This window comes from Cebus imitator, unplaced genomic scaffold (genome assembly GCF_001604975.1).
Source record: "Cebus imitator isolate Cc_AM_T3 unplaced genomic scaffold, Cebus_imitator-1.0 Scaffold171, whole genome shotgun sequence".
Taxonomy (NCBI): domain Eukaryota; kingdom Metazoa; phylum Chordata; class Mammalia; order Primates; family Cebidae; genus Cebus; species Cebus imitator.
The window spans coordinates 795,885-810,761 of NW_016107486.1; the positions used below are offsets into that span (position 1 = coordinate 795,885).

Consider the following 14,877-nt stretch of genomic DNA (forward strand, 5'->3'; position numbering starts at 1 on the left):
AATGTGCATTTACCTCCAAGCACAGGCAGATACGAAATGAGTACAAGAGTATATTTTGTCAGTAGAGTAGATATGAGGAAGTTTGCTTACCAGATCAGGGGAGGGGGGCTGCACGGAGGGATTATATAAGTAAATGGAAAAGATGAAAAAACAAGTTTGATTTCCTCACCCTTTAAAATGAAGTGTGCAAATGAGGCAATTTGCTATGATTACAGAATTCCCTTTGCAGCTGTTCCTCCTCTACAATGTGACAACCTGTATAGATTTTTTGCCTTAGGTATGTCAGAACACATAAAATGTCTAGGTGGTAGAAATAAGCATCCTGTTTGCAGGGCTCATGAGGAGGGCAAGTGGTAGATTCTCTGCAGTTCTGGAACCCATTGTGAACCCCAAGTCACGGAGACTCTAGTGTATTGGCTGAGCATGCTCAGCCCATAATGTGCCCAAATTGTTAGAACAACCTACCCTTGAAACAAACAAACAAAACACAACAATAAAATAAAATAACTGACAAATCGTCTTTAATAAATAAGCAAATAGCCTACATAGATACAGTTGCTTGTCTGTTGCACATGAGTGATTCCCCTTTCTCTTGGGAAAGATCACTTCATGTGATAAGGTGCAAGCTAAGCAGCAGCCCGTTTGAATGCCCTGTGATAATGTAAAGATGACGGGCAAGATACAGAGTTCATGCTCAAGTTCCCTTGAGTGTGTCTCGAGTCACAGCATAGGCAGGAGAAAACAAACCATTTCAACTCACAGAGACTTAGGTAAAGAATTATTAGCTTCATTTAAAATGCCATATTGTACTTTCTACATTTCTCTCTTAACAATTAAACCAGCTGTTACCCTTCAAAATGTGTGTCACTTTCTTTGCATTTGGGTCAAACTCCAACTGTGAAGATCCAGTGAAGAAATAAAAAAATCCTGCAAATACAGACAAGGGAAATAGTAAGACATTTTTTCAAATAAAAATATTTGACAATATATGAAACTCAGAATCATAAAGAACTAAAAATAGAAAGCATTTATAGATTTTGCTTTTTGTCAGGGACTATGCCAAGCATGTTACATGAATTTCTTTTCATTTATTTCTGCAACTACCCTGTGAGGTTGTATATCTAACTCCATTTACAGATTGAGCAAGTTGAGGTTTAGACAGATTTCGATGCTTACTCAAGGTTACTTAACAAGAAAGGTTGGAGACAGCACTCTGTGCCAGCTCTGTCTGACAGCAAAGCCAGGTTCCAAGTTACAAGATTATTCCGCTTCCAATCAGATAACATTCTCCACTTGCTTGGAAACTCTAATTACCAATTTCTTTCTTCCCAACAAATCTCCTTTTTTCCCACATTGCAGCCTAAGAAGCACAGCAACTATTTCAAAACGCCAGAGGACCCTTTAATGCTCTGCAAACATGGTGATCGGGTTACCTTTCAATAAAGATGATCGGCCTCCACTCACCTACTGTGAGTAGAAAAAAAAATCTTCTTTATTAAACTTTGGGCACATAGAAAGGTATTTGCAAATGACCAGCACAGGCAATGACTGACAACTCAGGAAAGACAGAAAAAGAATCTCCTTGGGAATTAGTAGCAACAATAAGATTGGGTGGAGAAGGCCAGCCAACCAGTATTAAACCTGGCCACACCACTTGAAGGGATTTTTATGCTAACATGGTAATCTGAAAGTCGAGCTTGACTTCACGTTAGCTTTAGATGTGAGTACGTGACATTCAAACACTGTGATTTTATATGCATGTATAAGGTAAAATGGTAAAATTTGTGTAATTATCTTTATGATTCCAAACAAGTTATTTTGTGAAGTAGTTCTATAATGAGTACCAATATAGGTGAATCAAAATTTTGGAGGCAACTGGCCTTAAAAAAAAGCTTGTTATTAAAAACTTTCAATGCTCCTCTTCCCTCTGATATCATAAACATTTCAAGTGCACCATGGCCAAAACAGTAAGTATTCTCTTACCAAATTTTTCAAAAACAGCATCAACTTTTGAGTCAATCCCTGGGAAGTCTTCAGCTATTTGCTTTGGAAAGCCTGGCTCCATGGAATGCCTCTTCTCATCAAATCTGTACCGAGTAAAAGAAACAGCTCAGGATTGCATAGAGGCCATGTTACCAAACTTCTGAAATCATGTTAGGTTTAATGTGGAATTCCACTAAACTTCATAAATACAGCAAATAAATGCCAAGCATATTTGGGAACATAGAAATATGTGACTTGAATGGTACTGCGAACAGTTCTTAAAGCCACATCTCCATCCAGACCAGGGTCAGCATCCTGCTATATGTAGCACATGCTGTTTGTCATCATAATTCTTAAGCCTGGACAGAAAGAACCTTACTCATCTTTCTGTCACAAAGACATGAAAGTGTGAACATATATATGAAATTTCCTATCACGATTGGCCAATATATACCTGCTCTTCCCACCCTGCACATTTAAGCCTTCTATGGTGGCCTCCTGGGAAAAGGGATTAGGATTAAAAGCAAATTAAGTGTGTTTTTAGCCCATGGGTCAGATAACAGATGGTCAGCCTCGATATCTCAAAGTCTGGGCAGATGACCCAGGAATCAGCTTGTTTGTGGGTTTATGTATCCATAAACTGGACTACTGTTGCTCATTATCTCTTAAATGTGCCATCATTGTCAAGCAGAGGTAACAAATGGGTGAGGTTAGAGGTAGCCTTTGAAAATCATATAGTAGTGTTAGGAAGACAATACAAACACACAATGAGACAGTAAACATACAGTGAGACAGTGAGCTGAATCATAAGTCAATGGAAAGGGAATGCTAAATTGTGGCCTGGATTCTCAGGACATTTTCCCAATTGAGTCTAACTAAAGTTCACAAGGGAAAGCTACATGGAGGTGATGAGACTTGAGCTAGGACTTGAAGGCTGGGCAGGATTTGAATGGGTTGAGGAGAGAAAGGGGGCTCCAGGCAGGTGGGGCACCAAGGGAAGCACCAGCGAACTGCACTTGGGACTCAAGGCAGGAGAGCTTATGGTGCTTCTATATTTTAAAGTAAGAACTTTCCCACAGTTGTCTGAAGTCCCATCCTTCCTCCTTAGAGAGAAGCAGGCCTAAGGTTGGGGTGGGGGATTTCCTTAGAAAAAAAAAATAATTTTCCTAATTAGGCTTCATACAAAGTCATTTCTCTTGCATCTCACCTCCAGTATTTGTCCTCTACAAAGAAGTATGTTTTCTTCTTTTCTTTATCAGAAATGGCTGCATCAATTTTCCTTACAGTTGGAGGGAAACCTAGGGTATGGATGCCTCTTGGGTATCCAGCTTGTACCTCATTTCCTCTGATGGCCCAGAACTGATTTCCTGTTAAATATCAATAATTCAGAGTCATATTGAATTATAACAGTTAAGCCTTTTAGCTTTAGAAATACACTTTAGCATCTTTGATTATCATGGTAAAGAAGTTGCCCAAATTTTAGATTTAATCACCAGCTCATAGTGGGCTTTTAGCAAAAAATTTGCAGACTGAATGAATGAACCAAGGTCAAATGAGAAAATTTACAACTCTGGGTAATTATCTTCCTTTCTTTATTTTTATCATCTATAAAATATAAGTACGATAATATCAGCCCTGGTTGTTACTTCATTACCTTTGACTACTGTACTAACCAGAACTTGATGTAGTAGAGAAAATTAAAGTGTTGTTCAATTTCTTGTGAGAGAGCTTATTCTGGCAAGTTAAAGAAATGATGATAGAATAATTACCTTTAAAAATGAAAACAAGATCCTTGCTAGTAACTTCGTATGCAGCATCCATGCCTGAAGGAAGAGACGGCCAAAATGAAGAGATCAAATACAATTCAGGTTCAAGCTTCCTGAGAGATTTGCGCCAAAAGTGCCTAAAAGATATGTAAAAAGAAGTGTAAATTGAAACACAGTCCTTTACCTTTAGAATATTTTCCTCACCGCCTTGCCTCACCCAGCTTCCCCCATTTTCTCATCTTCTAGGCTGGATGACAGATAGAAATCAGGTATATTGCCATTAGAAAATTTCTTTCCTTTTTCTTCAGAAGACTGCAGTGAGTCTCCTGTCATAGGTTACAGAGTAATGTCTTCTATGAAAGAAAAGTTGTTCTTCATGCAAATGAATTATCCCAGGATAAGCTGTTATATGCTGTTCAAAAAGCTAGGCAGTGTGTATGTATGCATATGTGCTGTATAAATATATTCTTATATATGCATAGAATGGTTCTGGAAGGATGCAGAAAGTGTCTTGACTGTGGACGAATACAGGGAGAACTAGGAACTAAAATTGTTAGTTTTCTTCTAATTTGTGCTGTTTGAATGTTTGTCATGTGCATATTGATCCACCAGTAAGTAAATTAATTGATTAAATGTAATGTTGATCCTGATGTCATTTTTGAAGGAAGTAAAAATAAAATTATTATTCTAAAGACCTACTCATGCCTTTTGAAAAGCAATCGTGGCTTAAGGCATTTGGAAATAACAATTAGAAGACAGGAACCAGATCATCCTGAGCCTTCAAAAATGAACCTGACAGTTTCAGGAAAACGTGGGAAAAGGCAGTGCCATATCTAAATGATTTCAAGCTCGGAAGTTTCTGTTTGTTTTCCTTTCCAAGCATTGTAGATTAAAATGATAGAGAGGAAAATATAAGTTTTTAGTCTGACCTGTCTTTAAAGAATAGGATTTCTCCTCTCAGAGTGCTGATGGCATCAAAGGACAAAGCAGGATCGCATGCGGCTGGTGTCTCAGTTTCTGGAGGGACAGTTTCCTTGGGCATCAGAGGTTTCTCAGGGGAACCAGGGTGAGGTCCTGAAGGGGAACATTAGGAGAAATGTGGTACGTTTCAATATATGCCAATTTGTATGCTTTCCAAACATTCTCAAGGTGCTTTAAACTAAACCATAGATACTTTATGTAGCATTTGAAAGCTTTTCTAAAGACCATCATTGCAAAGCTACAATGGCTAATTTTCCCAGCATCACTCACCATAGAGGGACTGAATGCCATTCACATCATCTTGAGACAGGTGAAACTGAGTCAGGTCTGTGAGTGGGTTGTAGACTGGGTACATCAAAGCTTCAGTGTTGTCTGAGTGAAAGAGACCCAGGGTGTGGCCAAGTTCATGAGCCACAACGAGGAATAAATTGGTCCCTATTTAAGAAATCAAAAACAATAGTCACTTACTTTTTAAATACATGTACATTATACAGGTCTGCTGTGCATTGTATTGGTTGTTACTTCTTGGAATCACACAGGGCTTTTTTCACCTTGTTTGTTGGTTAATTGAACAATTGACTAATTACACACTTAATGGAAAGCTAAGTGTATTTTAAAACCCATAGTTGAAATAAATCTTTGAGATTGATTTTCCAGTTACATTCACTTGCTCCCATACCCCTGAACCCACCCCCAGCCTCACATCCATATTAACTCCAGAAGAATCAGGCCCTTTTTCTTGTGTTAAGGAATAGAATTAACCCACTTGTTTAGCGTATGTTTATCTTCATTTGCCAATGCAAAGCTAAACACTGTTTTAATATATTTACATTTGCCATTTGCAGTCTCAGTCAAAGGAACTATATTCATCTTAATCCATAATGTCTCAGCCTCATCATCATGAAGTACACATTGAGACTAAAAACATGCATAATGATAGATGTCATAGAATTTGAAAAATTGCTTTAAAACACAGCATGCCCAATCATGTCTAACATTTGTCACAAAAGAGATTTAGAATACACAAACACTGGCTTTATTCAAAACTTTTTCCTTCATATTTTTAAAAGCACCCATAAATGCTAAAATTGGGAGTCATTGGGTAATTATAATCAATACAGTAATTACTATGTTACTAGTACTACTTGTGCAACTTGTGATGCTAGGAAAAAATCTCATTTGAGACTTTGAAGGAAGGCTTCTTTGCAAGAATTAATTAACTCAACCAAATCAAGAATTTTATCCAGCACTAAACTCACATTTGTACGTCCTACAGAGGTTTACATTTTCATTTTAAATCCCAGTTAAACCTCAGATGTAGTATTAATTGTTTTCCTATTTTTTAGAAGTAGTATTGTTTTAGCTAATTTTTTGAAAACTTTGGATGTCATTCCCCAAAATATACAGTTATGAACTGAGAAACATTCTTCTACCTAAACAGTTAAAACGTTGTATTTGGGAGTTAGTCTTTTCCTTCAGAATGAGTCCATAAAAATTCTTTTAATATAGAAGTACTAAAATAATGCCTCAGACAGAAAAAAAAAAAAAAAGAGAATCTCAGTTTCTGAAATTTAATTCTGATTTCTAGTTTGAAGAGTAAGGAAGTAAATGGAGGAAATGACATAAGCAATATCCAGAGCACATTTTAGATCCAGTGCAATACGCTATCCCTTGAATGTTTGCATTTGGATATAATGAGAAATTTTTCTTAATAATGGTGACCCTTAGATCACAAAGATCCACAGTCATTAAAGAAATACTTAATGATATTTCCTATATTGCTTATGAGTATAGGAAAACTATTAAAGCATCTGAAAATGTTTTCAATAATAATTAAAACAAATATATATTCTGCTGATCCCTGATCCACTGGCAAATCCAGAACATCCCATTTCTTGAGCATTCTTGGTTATTAAGAGATTTCCAAAAATAAAAAATTAACATCAAAATCACTCTGAGAGATGTATAACTAACCTGTGGTATCCGTTGTCCATTGTTCATCATCATCAAAGTGGGCATCTCCATTAATCCCTGGCCCAGGGGCATAGGCATGAGCCAAAACTTTTCCAGGTCCATCAAAAGGGTAAAAGTCTCCATGTTCTAGTAAAAAAAAAATTATTGGAAAGATAGGTAATGAGGATCTGTTTTGAGGCTTTTGCAGTAGAAAAACACCAGATAGATAAATGGATGCATTTCATTGCATTTCATGTGTTTTTGTTTGTTTATTTGTTTGTTTTTACCTCTAACTGCAAAAGAGATCATTATGTCAGCCTCTCCTTCATACAGCCTGGAGAATGTGAGTGGAGTCACCTCTTCCCAGACTTTCAGAGCTCTCTCAATGGCAGAATCAACAGCATCTTTTGGCAAATCTAGTGTATAATTCACAATCCTGTAGGAGAAAAATTGAAGCAGTTGCTATTTTCTCCTATGGTATAGTTTATAAAATTCTAATCTTTTGTGAAAACCTCTCTGAACCATTACCTGTATGTAAGGTGGGTTTTCCTCCACTTTGGCATGCCGGGAAAGGTGTTGAAGTGACCAATGTCAGGAACTCCACACCTGGGCTTACGCATCACCTCCAGAGTGTCAGAGTCCAGCTTCCCTGTCACCTCCAACCCAAGGAACTTCTGCATTTCTTGGATTTTTTTAACAACAGGACTACTGTCCTTTCTTCTAACAAACTGTTTCGCATCTTTTTCGAGGTTGTAGTAGTTTTCTAGGTATTGCTAATAGAATAAGTATAGTTTTCAGGTCATTCTTACAATTTTAAGCTATAGCTATTTATAGTAAGTTTTTGCAGTTGCTCACTTTTCTTCATCTATTTGGAGTCTCTAGTTTGCTGAAATAATGTCAAATTTTGTAATATGATGCTAGCAACATAAATATTTAGCTAAAATTACATTGCATTAAAAAAAAAAAAAAAGATGTTCCAAAGCAAGTTATGGTTCATCCACTCTCCACTTGTTATCCATGTGCCTTAAGCCCCAGTGCTGTTACTGCTATGGTGTTGTGGGATTTTAAGAAAACACCTAACATTTCTGACCTTTGTTTCTTCCTACGTAAGAGGAGAAGCCCAAATGGTATGATGATGAGACCCTTTCCACTTCTAACACTTTATAACTCTCTATTCCTGAGCTGTTCCTACATAGTAAGCTTAAGCATTCTATGTGGGTTTTAAGACACACAGAATGGTTTGAACTTACTGTGGAAGCTCCTCATCTGGCCAGGTCAGTAAGTGTTAATTACCTGAACAAGGTCCATTCTGGCATCCTCATCCCTTGCAGCTCCATCCAACGGATAGGCTGAGCAAACTGCCATGCAGCACAAAAGTAGGAATGGAAGACTCTTCATTTCCACCAGCTTTACTTAGCTCTATGTTGTCTCAACGCCTTGCTGTCTTGCCTGCCTCCTTGTAGGTCCACCCTCGGGAGCCCAGCTTTTAAAGAGTGACAGTGTTTGTTTGGATCATCCGCAGCTTGACTCATCCTTGCTTTCATCCAAATGGCAGTAGGACCATTTCTAAAAATTTCAAATTCCAAGGATGATACAACCTACTTTACTAATTTCTCTTAACCTTCCCAAATTTGCAAGGCAAAATAGTGAATAATCTCCAGGAAGTGCTTCCTGTCTTGGTAGAGGAGAAAACTGGAGCATTTTTTTTTTCCTCTGGAAAAATTGACTGGAATTCACTAGACAGTTTACGTTTGTGTTTTTGAGAGAAGTAGGCTGACTTGGAAAAATTCAGAATTGTGCAGAACTTCTAAAAGCAGTTTTATTTTAAGAAAAACATTATAAAAGCAAATAAAATACATAAGTAAGAGGGAAGTGTACATATATAGCTATAGTCTATACTATATACAATTATACTCAAAACATAGAAGATAATCTAGAGGGAATTTGGAAGGGGAGATTTATTTTTTTTGATTCTGATTTGAAATGCCTGCTATTGACTGTGGCTGGATTTGCTAGTTCTTGAGGAGGAAAACCTCATGGGCAGAATAGAACAAAGAGGGTCTGTGAAAACGAAGGAAGCATATTCCCTTTGGGTTGGTTTTAATTCTGTACCTAATTTATTAATGGCTGATGGAACCATGTAGCCGCTCCATAAATACTTGTAGAATTGAAATGAATTACATTGTTCACTGGACTGAAATTCTCTCTGTCCTTGTCGTCTATACATGTCTTATTCTCTTTCAATCTCTTCCCGTCCTCCCTAAATTCAAATTAGCAGATGCTTTGAAGTTGAAAAGCAGAAGCCATCCTAAATTCTCTGCTCATACTCTTCTGTTTTCTTCATTTCCTTTCTTTTCTGTTTCTTTGTTAAGTAGAGTGTTGCTCACATCATTGGTGTATAGTAAATGCTTGTAGGCAAGACTCTAAACATTTTCAGAAGAAGAAATTTTGTAAAACTTTTTATAGTCCTTCTGCCACCTGCCACTACCCATCTCCCCGACACTTCCCTGATCACCACATTTTGTTTGTTTGTGTTTTTTGCAACATAGTTTTGCTCTGTCACCCAGGCTGGAGTGTAGTGGCATGGTCTTGCCTCACTGCAACCTCCACCTCCTGGGTTCAAGCGATTCTCTTGCCTCAGCCTCCTGGGTAGCTGGGATTACAGGCGCATGCCACCACGCCTGGTTAATTTTTATATTTTTATTGGAGACAGAGTTTCACTTCTGTTGCTCAGGCTGGAGTGCAATGGCGTGATCTCAGCTCACTGCAACGTCCACTTCCCAGGCTAAAGCAACTCTACTGCCTCACCCTCCTGAGTAGCTGGGACCACAGGAGTGCACCACTGCACCTGGCTAATTTTTTTGTATTTTTGGTAGGGACAGGGTTTTCCATGTTGCCCAGGTGCAAGGCTCATGAGTACAGTTCCTGTTTCATTCACTGCAGTATCCCCAGTGCCTGAGACGTGCCTGGCGTTTAGTAAATGCTCAAGAAATATGTATAAAGGGGTGAATAGTTTCAGCTGGAAGTGGGAAGCCTCCCACTTCTCTGTCCACAGTGCCTGCATGTCCCTCTCCCGGGGGTGTATCACTGCTCACTGTATTTCCTATTGAAAAGGTCCTGGACCTGCTCCCTCAGTGTGTGGGTGATGTGGATCTGGGAGAGCCTCATGTCGGAATTTTCTGCAAAGTGCAAAATGACTATAGGTTTGGGCTGTTCAGTGAAAAGGCACTTGGGGAATTTTAAGAAATATGATTTTCTAATTATGGGAAACTCCTTCTCTGNATTTTTAGTAGAGACAGGGTTTTACCATGTTGGTTAGGCTGGCCTTGAACTCCTGACCACGTGATTCCCCCACCTCGGCCTCCCAAAGTGCTGGGATTACAGGTGTGAGCCACCACTCCAGGCTATTTGTTCTTTCTTTGCTGACTTATTTGTTCGCTAAAGGGAAGAGCATCTTGGGAGTGAGAACTCAGTAAAAGGATGAACACAAATGTGCATTTAGTAGACGTTTAATAAGTACCCATTTTGCATCTTCTTCTTTGCTTCATTTTTTATTAAGAAAAATAAACATTGAAGAAATGTTACCCAATAAATTTAAAGAGATTTCTCTGTGATAATAAGATCACTATGACTGAAGATGCCTAAACAGGTGATAGCCACTTGGCAGGGAGCTGTATATCACATTTAAGCCTTCATTTTTATATTAGATTATGTCTAAAGACTTTCTAAAATTTTATTTAATAAATAGAGACAGGGTCTCACTATGTTGCCCAGGCTGGTTTCAAACTCCTGGCTCAAGTGATTCTCCTGCCTCAACCTCTCAGAGTGCTAGGATTACAGGCATGGGTTACTGAACCTGGCCTAAAGACATTTTAAAAACAGTATTCTATGGTTCTCCATTTCTTTAAGGAACAACAACAACAAAAAAAACCTACGTCTTGTCCTGACTGAAATAAAGGGAAAATATTTGGCCACACTGATATGAGGACAAGGAGAACAGAATGGTGGCAGTGATGTGAATTCCAGGAAGAAACAGTGGAGCCCAACAGATAAAATATTGAGAAGTTAGAAGCACAAGAGCTGTGGCAGCTCTAATTTCTTCTAGATTATCCTTTGTAAATTTTCTCTGGAATTATAACTTATCAAGCATATTTAAAGTTTAGAAGAAAGCCTGTTAGATAACGTGTTTGTTTTTTCAACTGTTAAGATGTAATTGGCAAAATGAGCCATGTCATTCCTGAACTAAATACAAAAGTTTGCCATATTTTAAAACAGCTTCAGTGACTTCCCTGGGAGATGTTTCCCAAGTCCCAGAAGAGTGATTAATTGTTGTTCAATGGTATCTTGTACCTGCCTCTGCTACTGCATTTTCCACACTGAATTGTGGTGAATTGGTTTATCTGTCTCATTCTAATGTAAGCTACTTGAGGGTATGGACCATCCCTCATTTGATTATGCATTCCTAGTACTTAGCATGGTATCTGACACATAGTAGGTAACCAAAAATTACTTAGGGAACTAAATAATATGAATGAAAGGCTCACAGCAAATGTTAAACAGGTAAATTAAAAGTGAAAAAAAATTACAAATCATGCAGATGTTTCTAGATTTGCTGATCCTACATGTCATATATTCTAAAATACTCTAAAAACTAAATTTTTAAAAAGTTTTATTTCCATAAGATAGAGCTCTCGTCTAAAGTCTCTCTAATATATAATTGAAGTCCTCATTCATATGTCTCCAGAACACGCAAACTAAAATTGTAGAACCAGGAGTTTTCTAACCATGCATGAGATAGTGAAATTGCATTTTATAGAGTACGTTTCAAAAACCAATGCAGTAATGAGAAGGAATAGGTAAAATTAAAAAGCAACTGAGTGTAAGAAGGAAGGGAGGGAGAAGGAGGGAGGAAGAGGAAGAGGGAGGAGGAGGAGAGCAAACACTCCAGATGTAGATGGAGGTTCTGAATACCAGGGGAAAAAAGTGGGCACTTCCAGCAAGAAATGAAAATGACTGTTCCACAGAACAATCACTTGTTATATGATTAAATATATACAAGGGTCAGATAATGGCTAGTTTTATATATCTGACCTCTCAGGGATCAAGGCATAGGATTAAATTTACATTAAATCTAATCCTTGGATTTAAAAACTGGCAGTGAGGCCAGGTAACATTCTGTCTAATAACTTTTCACATTTGTCTTCCTATTTGTCATGCTTCTTCATAACTAATCAAACATGATCATGCATGACCCTTGCTACCTCCAGCTGATGTAATCATTCTTTCAGCTATACATTCATTTATCAAGGGCCTGAATCTCAAGAGCTTCAGAATACCCAAACTAAGAGTATAAATTTGGAGATAAAATTTAGAAGATCAATTTAGTTAAAAAAAAGAAGTAATCAAAATAGCTATTTAAAAGCAGGAAAGAAAGAAGGAAGGAAGGAAGGGAAGGAGGGAGACAGAAAAGGAAGGGAGGAAGGAAGGAAGGAAGGGAGGGAGGGAGGGAAAGTTATAACCAAGCTGAGTAGAGAATCCCCTGTAGAATTAATTCTATAAGAAATAGGCCTGATATGGTGGCTCCCGCCTATAATCCCAGCAGTTTGGGAGGCTGAAATGGGAGGATTGCTTGAGCCTGGAAGTTTAAGACCTGCCTAGGCAACAAAGGGAGACCTTAGCTTCACACAAAAAAAATGATAATTAGTCAGGTGTGGTAGTGCATGACTGTGATCCCGGGTATTTGAGAAGCTGAGGCAGGAGGATCACTTGGGCCCTGGAAGCCAGCTCTGATGGTGCCACTGCACTCCAGCCTGGGCAAGACAGCAAGACCCTGTCAAAAAGCGAAAGAGAGAAGGAGAGAGACAGAGAGAGAGAGGGGAGAGAGAGAGAGAGAAGAGAAGAAGAAGGAGGAGGAGAAGGAGGAGGAGGACGAGGACGAGGGGGAGGGAAAGAAAAAAGTTGTACAGGAATTAAGCAGCAGGTATTTACTTTAGGGTTTCCTTTAGAAAAAACTCATAGATAAAGTAGCAGATAAAGTGAGCCTGGAATGATCTGGGGCTTCTTGGTCTTTTGGCTAGATCAAGTGTAGAAATGGAGGAAAATTCAGTAACAGAGTACACGAGTATACAGAGTCAAGAAAAAGTCTATATGAAAAATGTCAAAGAATTACTTTTTATTGGAATAAAAGGTATACAAAGGGTAATAATGAAAAATAAAAAATAAAGTTGTGAAAAGATAGGTTGGAGCCCAGTCACAGAAGACCATTAATCTGTAGCTAAGGTGCTTAGAGTTTATTCAATTGTTGGTGGAAAGCTATGTGATATGGTTTGGCTGTGTCCCCACCCAAATCGCATCTTAAATTGTAACTCCAATGATTCCTATGTGTTGTGGGAGGAACCTGGTTGGAGGTGGTGATTGAATTATTTATGTTGGCCTTCTGTGTGCTGTTCTCACAATATGAATGAGTCTCACAAGATCTGATGGTTTTAAAAATGTGTGCTTCCCTGCACAAGTGCTTTTTTTGCCTGCTGCCATCCATGTAAGACATGATTTGCTCCTCCTTACTGTCTGCCATGATTGTGTGGCTTTCCCAGCCACGTGGAACTGTAAGTCCATATTAAACCTCTTTTTCTTCCCAGTCTCTGGTATGTATTTATCAGCAGTGTGAAAACAAACTAATACACTTGTTTCTACAAAACATTTTAAGTGAATTTTATTTACTTAAATAAAATATTATCTGCTTATTATAGAAAATTTAGAATATATAAAAAGTAGAAAGAAGAAAAATCATTTATAGTCTTGTCACAAGGAGAAAAACACAGCTAACACTATTAACTATGTACTTTCTTTAATTTTTTTATACCTGTGTATTATTTTTTGCATCACGTTGATCATGGGAATTTATAAAATTTCATTTGTATTTTCCACATTTGAATCTCACTAGCTGGACAGAAGTACTAATAAGGCAACATATTCTATATGAATTATAGGGTCATGTTACTCAGACTGATCTCAAATTCCTGGGCTTGAGTGATTTGCCCACCTTGGTCTCCCAAAGTGCTAGGGTTACAAGCATGAGCCACCGTGCCTACCAATAAAATATTTTGATACAGGTATGCAATGTGTAGCAATCACAATGGGGTAAATGGGGTGTTCATCACCTCAAGCACTGATCATTTCTTTGTGTTATAAACATTCTAATTTATTGTTTTAATTATTTTAAAATGTACAATAAATTATTGTTGACTGCAGTCACCCTGTTGTGCTATCAAATACTAGATCATATTCATTCTAACTATATTTTGGTACATCCCCACTCCCACCATCCCTCACTGCCCTTCCTAACCTCTGGTAACTATCATTCTACTCTCTATTTCCATGAGTTTAATTGTTTTAATTTTTAGATCCCACAAATAAGTGAAAACTACTGAAGTTTGCCTTTCTTACCTTGGTTATTTCACTTAATGTAATGTCCTCCAATTCAATCAATGCTGTTGCAAAAGACGGGATCTCATTCTTTTTTACGGTCGAATGGAACTTCACTATGTATATGTACTATATTTTCTTTGTTGATGGACACAGGCTGCTTCCAAATCTTGGCTATTGTAAATAGTGCTGCAGTTAACATGGAAGTATAGATATCTCTTTGACATGTTGATTACATTTCCTTTAGATAAATATTCAGCAGTGGAATTGCTGGAACATATGGTAGGTCTATTTTTAGTTTTTTGAGTAACTACCATACTGTTCTCCATGGTCGTTGTACTAATTTACATCCTCACCAAGGGTGTACAAGGGTTCCCATTTCTCCGCATCTTTGCCAGCATTTGTTATTGTTTGTTTTTTGGAGAAAAGCCATTTTTACTGGGGTAAGATGATACCTTATTGTAGTTTTGATTTGCATTTCTCTGATAATCAGTGATGTTGAGCACTTTTTCATATCACATAGCTTTTTATAGTTGAAATCAAACTATATATTGTGATTTTTATGCCTATTTGCCACAGAAACATTCAAACATTCTAGTTGGAATGGGAATTCGAATAGAAAAGGGATTAGGCACAGGTATTTCTGCACGTGATGGCTCAGTCTTTTTTCATTTATAAAAGCATAATGACTCAGATCACTCAACATGAGTGGTAAAAATGTCGAAATCTATCGTTTAAATTCTTTGGCAATGACAATGGCTTTTATGTG

At 37.8% G+C, this 14,877-nt stretch overlaps 1 protein-coding gene across 1 annotated transcript; it reads right to left on the reverse strand.

Moving 5' to 3' along the window:
• Positions 1-499: 499 nt before the first annotated feature.
• MMP3 (matrix metallopeptidase 3) lies at positions 500-8,333 on the reverse strand. The gene is made up of 10 exons (XM_017544767.1): positions 7,977-8,333; positions 7,212-7,456; positions 6,971-7,119; positions 6,705-6,830; positions 5,001-5,165; positions 4,679-4,823; positions 3,753-3,886; positions 3,191-3,350; positions 1,984-2,087; positions 500-927 (listed from the first exon to the last, which is right to left on the reverse strand). Exons 1-10 carry the CDS (start codon positions 8,079-8,081, stop codon positions 827-829), a joined length of 1,434 nt encoding a protein of 477 aa, XP_017400256.1. The 5' UTR covers positions 8,082-8,333; the 3' UTR covers positions 500-826.
• Between the last annotated feature and the right edge of the window lie 6,544 nt (positions 8,334-14,877).